At 47.1% G+C, this 16,957-nt stretch overlaps 1 protein-coding gene across 4 annotated transcripts in view; it reads left to right on the top strand.

Annotated features, from left to right (window-relative positions):
• Nucleotides 1-4,783: 4,783 nt before the first annotated feature.
• Nucleotides 4,784-16,957, top strand: part of PUS7 (pseudouridine synthase 7) — a 47,492-nt gene continuing 35,318 nt past the window's right edge. For 2 of the 4 annotated variants that reach the window (XM_054989004.1, XM_054989008.1), the window contains exons 1-3: nucleotides 4,784-4,875; nucleotides 6,088-6,161; nucleotides 8,724-9,128. In XM_054989004.1, coding sequence (XP_054844979.1) covers nucleotides 8,755-9,128 — 374 coding nt within the window. In that variant the 5' untranslated portion in view covers nucleotides 4,784-4,875; nucleotides 6,088-6,161; nucleotides 8,724-8,754. The other 2 variants (XM_054989006.1, XM_054989007.1) reach the window with 2 other exon arrangements.

Here is a 16,957-nt window from a genome sequence, read left to right as displayed (position 1 = left end):
GGACGCTCACCGTGCACGTAGTGCACACGCACCTCACTCTCCCCAGAGGTCAGTGCCGGGCCCCTGTCCCCCGCCGGGAGATTGAGGGGGCCTGGCAACCCTACTGCCTGCCCTACCCCCAGGCCCGCCACAAGTCCACACACTGGGTGGACCATTTAACTGAGGTCTGTGCACATTGAATTATCTGTATTGTCCCATCCAATATGTCGATGTAAGGTTAGCTTGAGAACAAAGCGCAGGGTTTCTCTGCAAGGTGCTTACCTTAAACATTCCACTTGGTGATGCCGGTCTCAGGATGCTTTTGGCAAACTTCTGTTCATTTATTATTTATTTATTTATTTAATTGTGTTTACAGTCCGCTCACTCTGCAAAGAGGCTCAGAGCGGATCACATCTATAAACACAATATAAAAGGTAAAAACAGGTTTAAAAAAGGTAAAGGTAGTCCCCGGTGCAAGCGCCGAGTCATTACTGATCCATAGGGGGACATCGTATCACGACTTTTTCTTGGCAGACTTTTGTTACATGGTGGTTTGCCATTGCCTTCCCCAGTCATCTAAATTTTACCCCCAGGAAACTGGGTACTCGTAGCATAACAATAAAACCTACAGCCGTACAATTCAATAAAACACAGCAGTGGATATATTGCATAGAAGATACTTAAGTTATGTCACTGGTAGTATTATACAATGGGAGCATCAGGCAAGTGGCTGTGAGTGCCACCCTCAGCAGAGTTATACCCTTCTAAGCCCGCTGACTTGAAATGGGCGTAAAAGGGCCTAATCCTGCTGAGGATGGCAGTGCGGTAAACTTGAAAGACTGTTCCTGTTTCCCTGAAATTCCTGCCTGGATTCAACCGTGATAGGGGAATTCTTAATAGTACTCTGCTGCTAATTTATACGTTCCTCTATTGCCAATTACCCACATATATTTCAAGACTCCAAGACACAAAAGAAAAATGGATTAATTGTTTATAGAATAAGCCCATGACACATATCACCTCTCTTTAAGGTCATATGTATAAAGACTAGTTACATCAGAGGATCTTATATACCCTCAGCACTGATGGTTTACAAAATAATTTCTAATTCTTTAATGAGAGATCAAAAGGTTATTACAAACAGTTTTGCAGAATTACATTTCCCAGGATACACGGCACCCAGCAAGCCTGATTGACAGGACAATCAGATCTCACTGTAATATAAACATCTCAATGCTGAATTCATACTTTTGTAATGGGTTTGAAATTCTTCTGGGAAGTAACACAGTAAAGGTTAAAATCTTAGTTGAAAAGTGAAAACAGGAGAAAATGTTTATAGTTAAAAGGAACTTTCTTGCCTCACTGCAATATTGAACTGACCTGTAGTTCAATCACAGAAGCCAGGGAGAAAGAATCTGCCACCAAGACAAATTTGCCTCTTGTATGTGTGTGTGTGTGTGTCTTTTGCTTGAATGTGCTCACACATAGATTCTAGAAGAGAGCTCCTTGAAATCCCTTGCATCTGACGAAGAGAACTGTGATTCTCGAAAGCTTATGCTACAGTAAAGTTGTCTAGTCTTAAAGGTGCTAACTCCTCTGGATCTAAAAATCCCGTAACTGTCTTTGATTTGAAGCCTTGGGTGGTCATGCGCTTTGCATGCAAACGGACCCAGGTTCAAACCCTGACATCTCCAGTTAAAAGGGATCAGGCAATAGAGGCTTCATCCTCAGACCCTGGAATACCACGGTCAGTCTGAGCAATACTGACCTGGATGGACCGATGAGCTGAGTCAGTATAAGGCAGCTTCATGTGTGCTCATGTGAATGTGGGCTCTGTTTGAGGAGCAGGATCATAAGGAAGTGGACACATGCCTAGAGAGCACGAGTGCTTACACGACAAGTAACAAGCCTGATTTCAAGATGCTGGAGCGATTATACCCAGGGCTGCATCCCCTGGCTGTACAGCTAAATTGAACCAAGTTTGCTTCTTTCAAATGAAAACCATACCTTGAAGGGAAGGTATATTGGGAGGGCTGAGTTGGATGCTAGAATGACCAGTATGAGAAGGGAATGGCCGGCCATTGTTATGATGGGACTGGAGGGCGTCTTGGAGATGCTTTACAGGTGCCAGTAATCCACGTGTGAGCCACGCACAAATTTATACCAGTGTATATCCCTATCATGCTGGGTGCTCAAGCCGTTTATTTATTACTTATTCAAAGGCCTCATGTGTGCCACTTCCGAGTAAAGGACACACAGCAACCAGTCTTTTGAATGCAGAAGCTTTATGGATTATTAATCAAGTCAATTAGTCATGTACAGTTTGCAGTTATGAAAATAGGCTTCCTTATACCAGCGCGTTGTTGAGCTCTTGCACCAAATTCTGATGCCGTTTGGCTCTCTTGTCACTGCAGCTATGGCGATACTGGTTACATCCCGGCACTCCAGGAGGCTGCAGTCATCACCTGGCCCTTTTCTATCGATGGTGCATGTCTTGTCCCCCATCTTTTGCCAGTGTGTTTTGCTGGCATTGCCACTTCTGAGGTGGGTATTACATTGGATGGGTGTTACATTGACTCTGGAATGAAACACCTGAATTGTCACCCTCAGAAGAACGGGTGTGCATGCCCCTGCGGTATCCTGCATTAGAACCAGTCACACAAGTTCAGGGGTGGGGTAATTGACCATTGTAACCCCAGCTCTGCCTGGAAAGTTGTTCTAGCTGCAGGGGGCCTTCGATTTAATCCACAGTTATTTTGATGTTGATAACATACCTAGCAAAGTAGCAGTCCTTGAATGATGGTGGTTGTGGGTTTTCCGGGCTGTATTTCCGTGGTCTTGGCATTGTAGTTCCTGACGTTTTGCCAGCAGCTGTGGCTGGCATCTTCAGAGGTGTAGCACCAAAAGACCGAGATCTCTCAGTGTCACAGTGTGGAAAAGATGTGCTAATCATCTAACTGCTAGAGCATGGTTTCCAGTTTTGAAAAACACCAGGCTAACAAAACACTCTATACCCGACAATAGCCCTGCAGAGAAGATTAGCACATCAAGCACCAATCCATATGCAAAAGAACCTCCTCAGGATACAGTGAAGCCTCCTGCCATTAGCATTCCACACCCTGGGAAACTCTTACAGGATGACTCAGCTCAACCCCACCCCTCCTGAGTAGATATAAATGACCTGCCAACATCTTTTCCACACTGTGACACTGAGAGGTCTCTGTCTTTTGGTGCTACACCTCTGAAGATGCCAGCCACAGCTGCTGGCGAAACGTCAGGAACTACAATGCCAAGACCACGGCAATACAGCCCGGAAAACCCACAACAGCCATCGTTCTCCGGCCGTGAAAGCCTTCGACAATACATCAAGTCCTTGAATGCCCTGAGCTGGATAACCCAGGTGAGCATAATCTCGTCAGATCTCAGAAGCAGGGTTGGCCTTGGTTAGTGATTGGATGGGAAACCTCCAAGGAAGACCAGGGTTGCAGAGGCAGGCAATGGCAAAACCACCTCTGTTAGTCTCTTGCCATGAAAATCCCACTAGGGGTCGCCGTAAGTCAGCAGTGACTTAAGGGCACTCTCCACCACGACATACCTAGCAATCCTTGAATGCCCTGACCTGGCTGGCCCAGGCGGGCCTGATCTTGTCACATCTCAGAAGCTAAGCAGGGTTGGCCCTGGGTCATACTTGGATGGGGTCTGTTGCATACCCAAACGCTACTACAATTACAACCTAAACAGAACAATAGCAGATGTTTTGAACTGGTTCGACAATTGTATGTTAACAGGCTGCAGACCTGCAAACACGCAAAGTGGAGTGAAAGACAAGATGGGGTTCAAGCCTGTGTATGAATTGCTGGGGAAAGGAACTTTGGAGCCTCACAAGGATGACCCGGAGGTGGGTGGGGCTGAGAGACGGGGACAGCACTCTCAGCCCCACCACTTTTGCAGGGTGATTGTTGTGAGGATAACAACAACACACTTTGTAAGCCACTCTGAGTGGGCATTAAGTTGTCCTGAAAGGTGGTATGTAAATCAAATATTATTGTTATTATGTAGGGAGGGATACTTTCACTGGGGCAAAGTTACAGGGTCCCCACCCCCTAACTGATGTTGTTAAAATAATGCAATCTCTCCCCCACCCCCATACTTCTATGGGAGAAGTGTTAGCGTAGAGTACCCTCAAGTCATAGCTGACTTAGGGTGACCCCTAGTGGGGTTTTCATGGCAAGAGACTAACAGAGGTGGTTTTGCCATTGCCTGCCTCTGCAGCCCTGGTCTTCCTTGGAGGTCTCCCTTCCAATTACCAACCAAGCCCGACGCTGCTTAGCTTCTGAGATCTGACTAGCTCGGGCTCACCTGAACTATCCAGGTGAAGGTACGAGCAAGCAGGGATTTCTAATTGGCGCCCCGATTGCCCCCAGGAGGAGGCAGGGGCGCGCCGCCATCCCGGCTTTGCCTCTGATCCGAGGCCGCTCTGCAACCCTCCTGCGGCCGGCCTAAACCCGGCCGAGCCTTGGCAGGGCGCCCCTGAAGAGTCTCGTCTTGTATCGTTGCAGCGGCCTTTCGACCAGGCCGGTCCCGGTTGCTGCGCTGCGCAAGCAGAGGCTCGCCCGCGGCCCCTCGGCGCGCAGCCACGCCGCTTCCCGGCGGAGGAGGGCGGCCGGGCGGCCGAGGAGCTCCGCGCCGCCATCCCGCCTGCCGGCCCCGCGCGCAGGGAGGACGTCACGCGCTCGGCATGCCCCGGAACCGCCCGCGCGGGTCGCGCCCGGCCCGGAGTCCGCCCCCTGCGCCTCGCCGCCGCCGCCGGAGAGGCCGGGCACGTGTGCGCAGGAGGCCCCCGCCGCGCGCCTCGCTTGGCACGCCCGCCGCGCTGCGCTCCCCACGCCGCCTGCGGTGAGTCCTCCCGGGCGGCGACCTGGAGGAGGAGGAGGAAGGAGGCTCTTTCTCCCGCCCCCCCCCCCCCGGGCAGGCTCTTCCTCCCCTCCAGCGCCGGGACGCACAAAGCCGTCCGCCGCCGAAGAGCCCCCCCCCCCGCCCCTTCTGCGCTCTCGGGTGGGGCTTCGCGTGCCGGAGCTGCGGGTTCGAGCCCGGCCTCGCCCCGTCGGGCCTGCGGGTGGGACGCCGCTGCCCCCGCGGGCTGCGCTTTGGGTTGGGCGCTGCGAGCCTGCGAGAGGAGGCGCGGGGCGGCAGGGCGCGGGTTGGAAGCGTCTCCGTTGAGTTGTCAGAACGGGGTGCAGAGGAAGGATCCGGTGCGGAGGCGCCTGGTCGTCGCAGAGGGGACAGAGTTTGGACAGATGGTGCTGGAAGTATCTTTTCTTCGCTTCTTCCCTAGGAAGCCCTTGCCTTGCATGACTGGAGGCACATCCATGGTCCGTGTAAGATATTCCGTATGAATGTGGTATGCTCACAGTGTAATCCTAAAAAGAGTTACTCCCGTCTCAGCCCATTAATTTCATTAGGTTTAGACTGGAGTAACTCTTTTTAGGAGTGCACGCTACGAGTCCTTCTACACATGCTCAAATGTAGGGAGATGTGATGTTAGCCGGGAAGCGTAGTTTTGGACTCCCCCAAAGGCTCTGAAATTGACAGAGCCTTTGGGGAGGAAGATGAAATTAACAAACTCTCTGAGGAGGGATCTTTGCCAGCTCTGTGCAGAGAGGTGAAACTGACAGAGCCTTAAACTATGCTTTCCGGCTAACATTGCATCTCCCTACACTTGAGCATCTTGGTGTAAGATGTCTCCTGTAGAGAGACTGTCTTTATCCACAGCTGCCACACACAGAGAGGTAAACCAGGACAAAACACTGCACTCTCCCTCCCCTGCTCCCACGTAACACTTGAAAATATACAGAATAGCAGTTTAGTAGTAGTATATGGCTTAGCACAGCGTATCTGTTTATCAACCCTAAATTCTTCAATAAACATGAGTGTGGATTCTCTAGAGAGGCAGATAAGCTTCCTGTTAGACTCTGTAAGCTCCTGCCCTAAAGGTCAAAGGCCAGCTCGGTGCAACCTTGTTAATATAAACAGATGCTGATGTTTTTGAATTGTTTATCACTACTGACATTTTATTATTTACCGTTAACATTTTTCTGTCCTTTTCAGAGCTGTTAATGCCCTGCCTTCACTAGCCCATGCTGAGAAGCTGAAGCTGCTGGCAAAGTATCTTATTCCAAAAAGTGAGTGAAGGTGCAGTCCTAAAACATGCTGCCCTGGGAATTAGCCCCATCGAAGAGACCGGAGTAGGATGCTGAGTGCTTAAGGTTGATCTCTGGGTTGCATTATATTTTCTGCAGGTGTTTAGTTTCCGTCCATTCCTCCTCAGGTGTATTGGAGAGTAAGTTTTTTTCTTCTTCATATACTGCCTTTTCCTCTAGTGGGGGTCTCACATTGTTCTCCTGTTGCCTGTTTTGTCCTCACAACAGCCCTGTAAGGTTGATTAGGCTGAGTTTGTGTGACTGGCCTAAAGTCACCCAGCAAGCATCCATGGCAGGGTGCGGATTCGAACCTGGGTCTCCCAGATCCTAGTCTGACACTGAACATTACACCACACTACATCACTTCTTCATGTGATGGGTTTTAATGGTTGGTTGGTCATGTGATGGATTTTAATGGTTTTTTCAAGTCTCCTTGAGAGGAATATATGGTAGAATGGTGAGAAATAAACCTCGAGAGAGATTCCAGAAAAAGAAAAGGAGAGAAACCTTCCTAACAGTTGGTAACAAAATCAGCACAAAAATAGATTTGATTATGATAAGCAGAAATATCTTACAACACCCAATATAATGTTGATGGAAAGATCAGAAGCAGAAATGGGGAAAGTTCCATTGAAACAATCTACTTCGTCACATTTTTAAAGTTTTCCTGGACTGTTATCACTTCAGATTGTCTGATGGAACGGTCATGGCTAGGTGAGAACATTCTTGTACTACAGAGTAAAAGAGAGTTCTGACTTTGCTGTCTCCCTGACATGTCAGTTTTCTACATGGAAGGAAGGGCAGAGAAATCACTTGTGTAGTTTGGATGGTACAGTCCAGGAGCAGCTTTACTGCATCGCAAGTTGTCTTGTCTTATACCAGCCCTAAGCTGTTGTATATATCTAATTGGCTGGAGGCACTGTCACAGAATAATCAGAATAATTAATATAGAACTGGAAGAAACCCTGTTCAGCAGTATCGCAGGATCCTTAGCATTTTGCTGGAAGAGCTGGCAGGAAGAACGCTGAGAATCCTGAAGGGCTGGAACAACCGATGTCACTCTGAGTCTTTTTCAAGGCACATATGTATTTTGTGGATATGTATCTCCTGGCTGGTGTGGTGTTGGAGCATTTGAGAGCTGCTAGAGCACAGTGGTTGAGTTGTGAGTCAGCACTCTGCTAGTTCGACTTCCACTCCTGCCATGAGCTCTGCAGGTGGCCTTGGGTACGCCACCCCTCTCAGCCCTAGCTCCCCAGCTGTATTGTGGGGATAATAACACAACTGACTTTGTTCACCACTCTTGAGTGTGGCACTAATTTGTCCAGAAGAGTGGTATATAAGCACAGTGTTGTGGTATTATTGGACTAAGACCCAGGCGTTCAAGTTCCCATTCTGCCATGAAGCTCACTCGGTTTGCATCATCTCCTCCCTCTCGGCCTAATCCGTCTCACGTGGTTGTTTTCAGGACCACCACTCTTTGTTCCTTAGAGTGCAGGATGAAAATGTGAGAGATGGCTGAGACCCGGAGAGCTATTGGGAAATCTGGATGCTAGCAGTAGGGAAGTTGAGGTTCTTTCTTCAGAAAGCTGCCCCTGCACTGGGTGACAAACTCCTTCCAAAATGATGGGGAACTAATCTTGCTTCTGCACATCATTGGATAGTGCAGTTTGTTGTAGTGGTTAAGAGCGGCAGGACTCTAATTTGGAGAACCGGGTTTGATTCCCCGCTCCTCCGCTTGAAGCTGGCTGGGGACCTTGGGTCAGTCACAGCTTCTAGGAGCTCTCTCAACCCCACTCACCTCACAGGGTGATTATTGTTGTGGGGATAATAACTGTGACACTGAAAGATCTCTGTCTTTTGGTGCTACACCTCTGAAGATGCCAGTCACAGCTGCTGGTGAAACGTCAGGAACTACAATGCCAAGACCACGGCTATACAGCCCGGAAAATCCACAACAACCAGCATTCTCCGGCCATGAAAGCCTTCGACAATACATCAATAATACCATACTTTGTAAATTGCTCTGAGTGGGCATTAAGTTGTCCTGAAGAGCGGTATATAAATCAAATGTTATTCTTGTTGTAACTGGATTGTCATGTATGGCTGAGACACACCAGGAGGTGATTGGCTTGCTATAGTGCAGCAACAGTGTATTATCCAGTAATGTATGAGCGCAGCCTTAATCTGTAATGTAACATATAATATGTGGGGGAAGGGGTTGTGTGAGAGTATGGGAGAAATGCCCTGAAGCGCAATTCACGTGGCATGCTCTGTTTTTGCACGCTCTGATGTAACGCAAGGCTACTTTAATTCTTAGCTTCACCATGTGCCCATGGGTGCCCACTTGTTGAAGAGCTGTTGCGGCACTCCTCAGAAGGGAGAACTTATTTGTCTAAACTCTAGTAATTTAAAAATTATGCTAATAGAAAGTTAATAAAACATGTCTTCGTTAAACCTGGGCAGCCCCAATAAACGTTTTCTTTAAAAGTATGTAGTTGTTGCTGTTTTGTTTAGTTTGTCATTTAGTTCTTTCTCCCTTTTCAGGACTTTGTCTTGAGCTTTTTATGCTTTACAAATGGAAGCCGTGGAAATGGCTACCATATCTCCGAAGCGTCCACTTTCCGAGGACGATGAGGCAAACACTGATGAAAATAAAAGGCAAAAGCTTTCAGAAGAGCCTCTGAAAGGAAGAGAGAATTCTGACCCTATTATGGTTGAGGCGGCTCTGGAGCCATCTGGGAAGCCTGAGGTTAAGGGCATGAAAAATAAAACCACCAGGACAGAAGAAAGCACAGAGCGCAGTGAAGAAGAAGAACTCGAAGGGAGCGATGAAGAAGGAGACCCAGAGAGCTTTGCCGACATGATGAAGCACGGCCTGACCGAACTCGACGTCGGCATCACTAAGTTCGTTAGTTCTCACAAGGGCTTTTCTGGAATCTTAAAAGAGAGGTAACCATCAGTGTTTTATTAGCTAACCCTGTGGTTTGGCTTCAGCTGCAGTGAACCGTACCACTTAAATCAGAGCATGATTCTGTACATAAAAAAATACAGAACTAGTTAGCTCTGCTTACTTTTTCTTTGCTTCTCATTCTGTCATGATCATAGATCCAGAGGAGTTAGCCGTGTTAGTCTGTAGTTGCAAAATAGTAGAGTCCAGTAGCACCTTTAAGACTAACCAACTTTATTGTTGCATAAGCTTTCAAGAACCACAGCTCTCTTCTGTGGTTCTCGAAAGCTTATGTGACAAGAAAGTTGCATCTGACGAGAGCTGTGGTTCTCGAAAGCTTATGCTACAATAAAGTTGGTTAGTCTTAAAGATGCCACCGGACTCTTTACTATTCTATCATGAAGCTCAGTTCTTGGAAGTCTTGACAACCCGGCTATGGAGGCTGAGGCCTTCCCCTTGATGTTGCCTCCAAGCATCGGTATGTAGAGTGTTGCTGCCTCTGAATGTGGAAATTCCCTTTAATCTTCTTGGCTAGTAGCCACTGATGGACCTGTCCGCCATGAATTTGTCTAATCCCCTTTCAAAGCCATCTGTGCTTCTCATCATCAATTTGTCCACTGGCCGTGAATTCCACAATTTAATTACGAAGAAGCGTTTCTTTTTATCTGCCCTGTACCAATTGCCCGTCGACTTCTTCGGGTGCCCTTGGGTTTTCTTCTGTTATCAGAGAAGCAGAAGAAATTCCCTCTTTCTGCTTTCTCCGCCTAACGCTCACTGCAGCTGCTCTTTTGCTCCCTTTAGTATAGGCCAAGCCCTGACCTGGATAGCCCAGGAGAGCCTGATTGCATCAGATCACAGAAGCTAAGCAGGGTTGGCCTTGGTTAGTAGTTGGATGGGAGACCTCCAACGCAGACCAGGGTTGTAGCAGCAGGCAAGGGCCAACCACCTCTGATAGTTTTTTGCCATGAAAACCCCACCAGGGGTCACCATACGTCAGCTATGACTTGAGGGCAGGATTCATTTCATTCATTATGGCCTAAAGCAGTCCAAGGGAAGCCGTATAAATACTGCAGGGGGCTTGGCTTCCTCCATAATAATGCAGCTGCCTTGCCCCACAAGAAAACTGTGCTGAGCAAAGATGGTAGGGATGCATTGGGCCCTTCTTGCCAAAGGCAGGTTCGTGCCAGTTGCCTTGTGCAGAATGCAATCCTGTAAGCTGTTGCTGCTCACTGATGTGGTTGCCCTCATTCTGTGTATTACATATGCATATGCTGTAAACCATCGCCGACTTATGGCAACCCCAGAAAGGGACTTTCAAGGCAAGTGAGAAGCAGAGGTGGTTCTGTCGCTGCCTTCCTGTACAGAGTCTTTCTTGGTGGACCCTACCTATCCAAGTACCGGCCCTGCTTAGCTTCTAAGATCTGACAAGACCAGACTGTACCATACTACCTTCCCTCCCCGTCTTTATATTATTAACAGGCAGGGCTTTTTTTCAGCGGGAATGTGGGGGAACGGAGTTCCGGAACCTCTTGAAAATGGTCACATGGCTGGTGGCCCCGCCCCCTGATCTCCAGACAGAGGGGAGTCTAAACTCCCTAATCTAATCTCCCCTCTGTCTGGAGATCAGGGGGCGGGGCCACCAGCCATGTGACCATTTTCTCCGAGGGCAACCCACTGAGTTCCACCACCTCTTTCCCCAGAAAAAAAGCCCTGTTGACAGGTGTTCCCAAAATGGGTAGTATCACCCCCTGGGGGGATTACCTAGGGGGTTCTAAGAGACAAGGTTGTGGTGGTGGTGGGGGCTCTGGAGATAGGCCCCTCAGAGTGCGTTGTTCGTTTATTTACGCTTGAGCAGGCTAGCGCCTAGAGTGAAACACCTTCCTCCCTTCAAGTTTCTACCTCTGCATGGTGCTGAAATCTGGTGAAAACTATAGGAATTTTTAGAAAACATGCCACAAGAGCTCTAGTCAGACCAGTATAGCATGTTTTGACAAACTGTTGTCACTATGTGTTTTTTCCCCTCTGTGTCATTTTCAAGTCTTTGGTATTACTAGATCAAGTTCATCACTTTGTCGAATTAATTAAACTAAAAAGTTTTAATTGGATGTTGCATAAATGTGAAGTTAATTGCTACTTGTTTTGAATTGTATAGTTATTATCTTCCTTAATGGGTTGTGCAAACCGCTATTCTGAATAATGCTTCTTATAGAGTAGGGTAGGGGGCACTGGGGAATAATTTAATTAGAAACCTGTATTCTTTCTTGTCCTTGGGCTTTGCAAAATCTTAGTACAGTCATCATCATTCATTTATTAAGGTCATAGACCAGCATAACATAAAGCAAGAGAGACAGTTCTCTAAAAATCAATTACAAATATGGTACCAATATACATTAAAAGTTAAGAAACATTATCTACACATAAATAATTTTAAATGGATAAGTACAGTAATTATGGTGAGATTATCTTATAAAATTATGCCAACTAGTTTATATCTTCAGATTAAAAGTAGTTTACGACTAACATTACTGCTGTTTATTATTATCTACAATATGCTGTTGAGCTTTATAGAAGACTGCACAACATTTTGCAGTTGATGCTGTTACTGGTGCATTTTCTCCCATAAGCAACATTCTAACATGTGAAGCAAGACATGTTCTGTTGTTTCTACCTCTCTACTTGCGCATGGGCAAGCCCTCGCTGAAGGGGGGGCTTGCCATCTGGCAAGAGAAAAAGCTTTCCCCTGTCTTGAAATCTCTATTTGAGATAAATAATCAGCTGAGGCAACTATATATTTGATTTGTGGTGGAGCCAGAAAAGTTGGTGAACTCCTTACATCAAGCTGCTGCTTAATGTCAAAAATAGGGATGTGTGTCAGAACTGTGGCTAGATAATGTCCTTGCTCCAGACTAACTTATGCAATCAGACAAAAGCCCGTTGTTTTCAAAACTTTACTGAAGAAAGAATTCATTATAGTCCACGGGCCTGAATACAATATTCAGGCTGGTACACGTGTATTGTTACGAATGATAGGTAAAGCATGAGCTACAAAGTATCAGAACCCAGCAGGCCCATCCTCCCCCCCCTAGTTCTCAAAACAATCCCTTCGAAGCTGAGAAAGTGAAAGTTTCCCAGGGCTGGAGAAGCGATAGCCAAAACAATTCTCTTCCGTGCAATATCTGCTGGGAACGTCTTGGCACCTGTGAACAAAGCACTTAGCATACTGAAAGAATTAATATGGAGTCTCTTTAGTTACACACATACACTTCAAACCTGACATTCTGCCTCCTCTAATATGCCCCTCCCCCAGGTTTATGCGGATAACGAGTATGAAATGTTTTGATTAATCTAGGAGCATGTACATGTGAAGAGTGCACCCATTCATCAAACCCAGAGTCAAAGTCTTTCCACCTGATGAGGTAAAACAGCTGGTTTCTTTTAAGCTTAGAGTCCAAAATTTGTTGTACTTCATAGTGGATCTGATCATCGATTAAGGTAGGAATAGGAGGGGCTCGAGCATGCCAGTGGTCTGCTGGTGGGGCCCTTTTTAGAAGACTGACATGGAAGGTGTCATGAACATGACGTAAATTCTTTGGTAGATGCAAGGAGACAGTTACTTTGTTAATGACTTTGCGAACAGGAAAGGGTCCTAAAAATTTCAAAGCAAGCTTGTGACTGGTTTGCGTTACTTTTAGGTTTTTTGTTGAAAGGTAAACGAGATCTCCCGGTTGTAATTCCCATTCTGCCACACGATGGTGATCAGCATATTTTTTGTAATCCTGTTTGGCTTTATCGAGATGTTGCTTAATTAGAGTCCATTGTTGAGCAGCTTCTCCCCACCATTCTGAAACGTCGTTAGCTGTAGAAATAGGAGGGGGGAGCGCTTCAAACGGGAAGGGTTTGAAGTGGAAACCGTAAACAACTTTAAAAGGAGTTTCTCCGGTGGATGCAAGGACACTGTTATTGTATGATAATTCTGCTAGGTGAAGTAAATCGACCCAGTTGTCCTGTTGGAAGTTAATATAACAGCGGAGAAATTGTTCTAATATTTGATTAGTTTTTTTGGACTGTCCGTCTGTCTGAGGATGATGACTTGAACTTAAACCTTGTTCAATACCTAGCATTTGTAAAAGCTCCCGCCAGAAGTTGGCAACGAATTGTCCACCGCGATCCGAAATCACCTTTGATGGAAAAGAATGCAGTTTTACAATGTGTTTTAGAAAGATATCAGCTAGTTTTCGAGCCGAGGGTATAGTGGTGTAAGGTATAAAATGAGCTTGCTTGGAGAATAAGTCCACTACCACCAAAATACAGTTATGTCCCTTGGAAGGGGGTAGGTCGGTAATAAAATCCATGGATATGGCTCCCCATGGTCTGCTTGGCGTTTCTAAGGGTTGCAATAACCCCAGTGGCTTGCCTTTGCGGGACTTGGCACTAAGGCAAATGGGACAGGATGCTACATACTGAGAAATGTCTTTGCGCATGCTTGGCCACCAGAATTGGCGTTGAACTAAATGGAGTGTTTTTAAGTACCCATAGTGTCCCGCCGTAGGGGCGTCGTGACAGCATTGTAAAACTTCTTTTCTCAGACTTTTGGGTACATAGAAGCGGTCTCCCCAAAGCCATTCCCCTTGTTCCGATTGTTTCAGTTTGTCTTTGGGTACTTCCCCCCCTTCCTTTTCCACTTCGGCTTTCAGCTTTAGTCTCCACCCCTGATCGGGTTGGGGGGTTGGGTTGTGCGGCTGCGCGTAGTCACCACTCCCCCTAATTGCGTAGGCGAAAAGACGGTGTCTATTGTCTCCTCCCTTTTGCTTTTGTGCTGGGGCATGCGTGATAGAGCATCGGCAAGGAAGTTAGTTTTGCCCGGCAAAAAGTTTAAAGTGAAATTGAACTTTGAGAAATATTCTGCCCAACGCAGTTGTTTAGCATTTAGTCTTCGGGGGCTGCATAAGGCTTCCAAATTTTTGTGGTCCGTCCATACCTCAAACGGATGACGGGCTCCCTCTAACCAGTGTCTCCAGGCAGCAAGAGCTGCTTTTACAGCGAAAGCCTCCTTTTCCCAAACATTCCAATTTCTTTCTGCTTCAGAAAATTTTCGGGATAGAAAGGCACAGGGCTTAAGTTTCCCGTCCTCCCCCCTCTGCAAAAGTATGCCTCCAATCGCGGTGTCGCTGGCGTCGACCTGTACCACAAAGGGGCGATTTTCATCGGGGTGTTGAAGAACGGGTTCTGAAACAAACTGCGTTTTAAGGTGGTTGAATGCTGCTTGGCATTCTGGAGTCCAAAGCAATTTGGCACTCGGTTTTTTGGCTTGGTCCCCCTTGTCTTTGGTTTTTAACAGTTCGGTTAGGGGAAGTGCAATTTGAGCAAAGTTCGCAATAAATTCTCTATAGAAGTTGGCAAAGCCCAAAAAGGATTGTAATTCTTTGTGGGTAGAGGGCGTTTGCCAATTTTGTACTGCTTGTACTTTGCCTGGGTCCATTTTCAAACCATCTTTGGAGATGCAGTAGCCTAGATAAGTGAGTTCTGTTTTGTGAAACTCACATTTAGATAATTTGATGGGCAATTTGTTACACATTAAAGTGGTCAAGACCTTTTTTACAAGTTCTACATGTTCTTCAGATTCCGAATAAATCAAAACATCATCTAGGTACACCACAACTCCTTTGTATAAGAATTCATGCAGTACTTCATTGATCATGGACATGAAAACCGAAGGGGCCCCGGCCAGGCCGAACGGCATAACTAAATATTCATACTGGCCGAGGGGCGTGTTAAAAGCGGTTTTCCATTCATCCCCTGCTCTGATACGAACATGGAAGTAAGCATCTTTCAGATCCAATTTTGTAAAGATCTTACCTTGTGCCACGACGTTGAGTAAATCTCTGATGAGCGGGATGGGGTAGGCGTTGCTGGAGAATACGGCATTAAGTCCCCGAAAATCCGTGCACAGTCTTAATCCCCCATCCTTCTTTTTAACAAAGAGCACTGGAGCAGCATGTGGGCTGTTAGCAGGTCGAATGAACCCTCTTTGAAGATTGGTGTCAATGAATTTGCGGAGTTCTTCCCTTTCGTTAGGGCTCATAGGATATAGGCGGCCCTTGGGCAAAGAGGCGCCCGGTAAAATTTCTACGGCACAGTCCGTCCTCCTGTGGGGAGGTAATTATTGGCTTCTTCTTCTGTGAAAGCTTGGGTGTAAGCTCTGTATTGCTTGGGTGTTTGGTTGATTTCTTCTTGGGTGAGGAGGGCGTGTTCAGTGAGGGTAGGATTGTTACCCCAATTTTGATCCCAACGGTGATTTTTGCAAGCATCATGGGTGAACGTGATGCTTCCCTCTGCCCAGTTTATGTAGGGGTTGTGATCGCACAACCATCGGCTTCCCAGAATCAAGGAATATTTGGCAGTGGCACTAATAACGAATGATCTTACTTCCCAATGTTGTCCCATGCCTGTTATGACCGGTGTGGTTTCAGTGGTGACCAGATTCATGTTAGTGCCATCCATTTGCTCAAAAATAACTGGCGTGTCCAATTCTTTAACAGGAAGTACTAATCCATTCACTAGGGCTGGTGCAATAATGTCTCTAGAGCAGCCCGAGTCTATAAGAGCTTGCACGCGGATGTGCATTTTTCTATCTGGGTTCACCAATGTTACAGGTATAAAGAGTATGGACCCTTGAGGTCTGTTCAAAATAGGAACTGACTGAGATTTGATCTGCCGTTTGGGTCCTTTTACGACAGATCCATTTCGTTTCCCGAGGTCGGGCTCTCTGGATTCTCCTCCCCGGTTAGAGCTGTTGAATCATAGTCCATAACTTCTTCTAGCTCTAGTCCTCTTTCGGGAGGGTTTCTACGAGAACCCCCTCTACCTCTTGTAGTTTTGGGAGCTGGCGTTGGACGAAGTGGCGCTGGGAAGACTGCGGGGGCTGGACGCCTTAATTGGAGCGGAGTTCTTTGCACAGGCCGGTACGGACATTGCGCCGCAAAGTGACCGCTTTGGCCACATTGCAGGCACAATCCTTGTTGCCATCTAGCATCTCTCGCTCTTCGGGTAGCATATCCAGCTCCTCTGCCTCCTCTAACAAGTACTGAGGAGCGCCTTTGTCCAGCATGCTGCTGTTGTTCAACTAAGCGCACTTCTTGCAGGCGGTTTTCTACTTCACAGGTTAACTGAATCCACCCCAATAACATGGGAGGATTATCTTGCATGAGGGCTCTATCTAGCAACTTAGGATTCATGCCTTGTTTGAACAGATTTTAGTCGATTCCTCACACCTTGGGCATTTGGCAGCAAGCTGTCGGAATTTTGTAACATAGTCTCTGGCCGACATGTTGCCTTGCCTAATGGACTGCAATTCTGTTCGAGCCCTCGTTTCCTCTAAAGGATCTTCATATTGGGCTCGTAGTGCATCCACTAGCCCTTGAAGAGTATTCAACTCAGGGGCACCTATATCATAAAGACCTACATACCAGTCTGCAGCTTTTCCTTGGAGACGGGACCCCAAGTGTTCGATTTGACTGGCCTCATCTCCAAATAGGTGTCCCCACCGATTAAAGAATTGTAGAGCTTGCACGAGGAAAAATCCCAATTTGGAAGGATCCCCATCAAATGTGACTTCCAACTTTACCCAGCCCATTGGTAATTCTTGCGGTCTGGCCGCTGGTGCAGGTACCTGGTAGTAGTCGATTGGTACGGGTTGCGGCTGGGGTTGGAACCGAGGTTGTTGGGGCCTTGGCTGAGGTGGCCGCGGAGGAGGGCCCTCCGGAATTGGTTGTAGCGGTGCGGATCCTCTTGGCGCGGGCAACATCGGTACAGGTTGTAACGGTGCCGGCTG

The sequence above is a fragment of the Eublepharis macularius genome, chromosome 9 (genome assembly GCF_028583425.1).
Source record: "Eublepharis macularius isolate TG4126 chromosome 9, MPM_Emac_v1.0, whole genome shotgun sequence".
NCBI classification, from domain to species: Eukaryota; Metazoa; Chordata; class Lepidosauria; order Squamata; family Eublepharidae; genus Eublepharis; species Eublepharis macularius.
The sequence above is the reverse complement of the archived record's forward strand: the minus strand, read 5'-3'. Positions and strand labels throughout refer to the sequence as shown.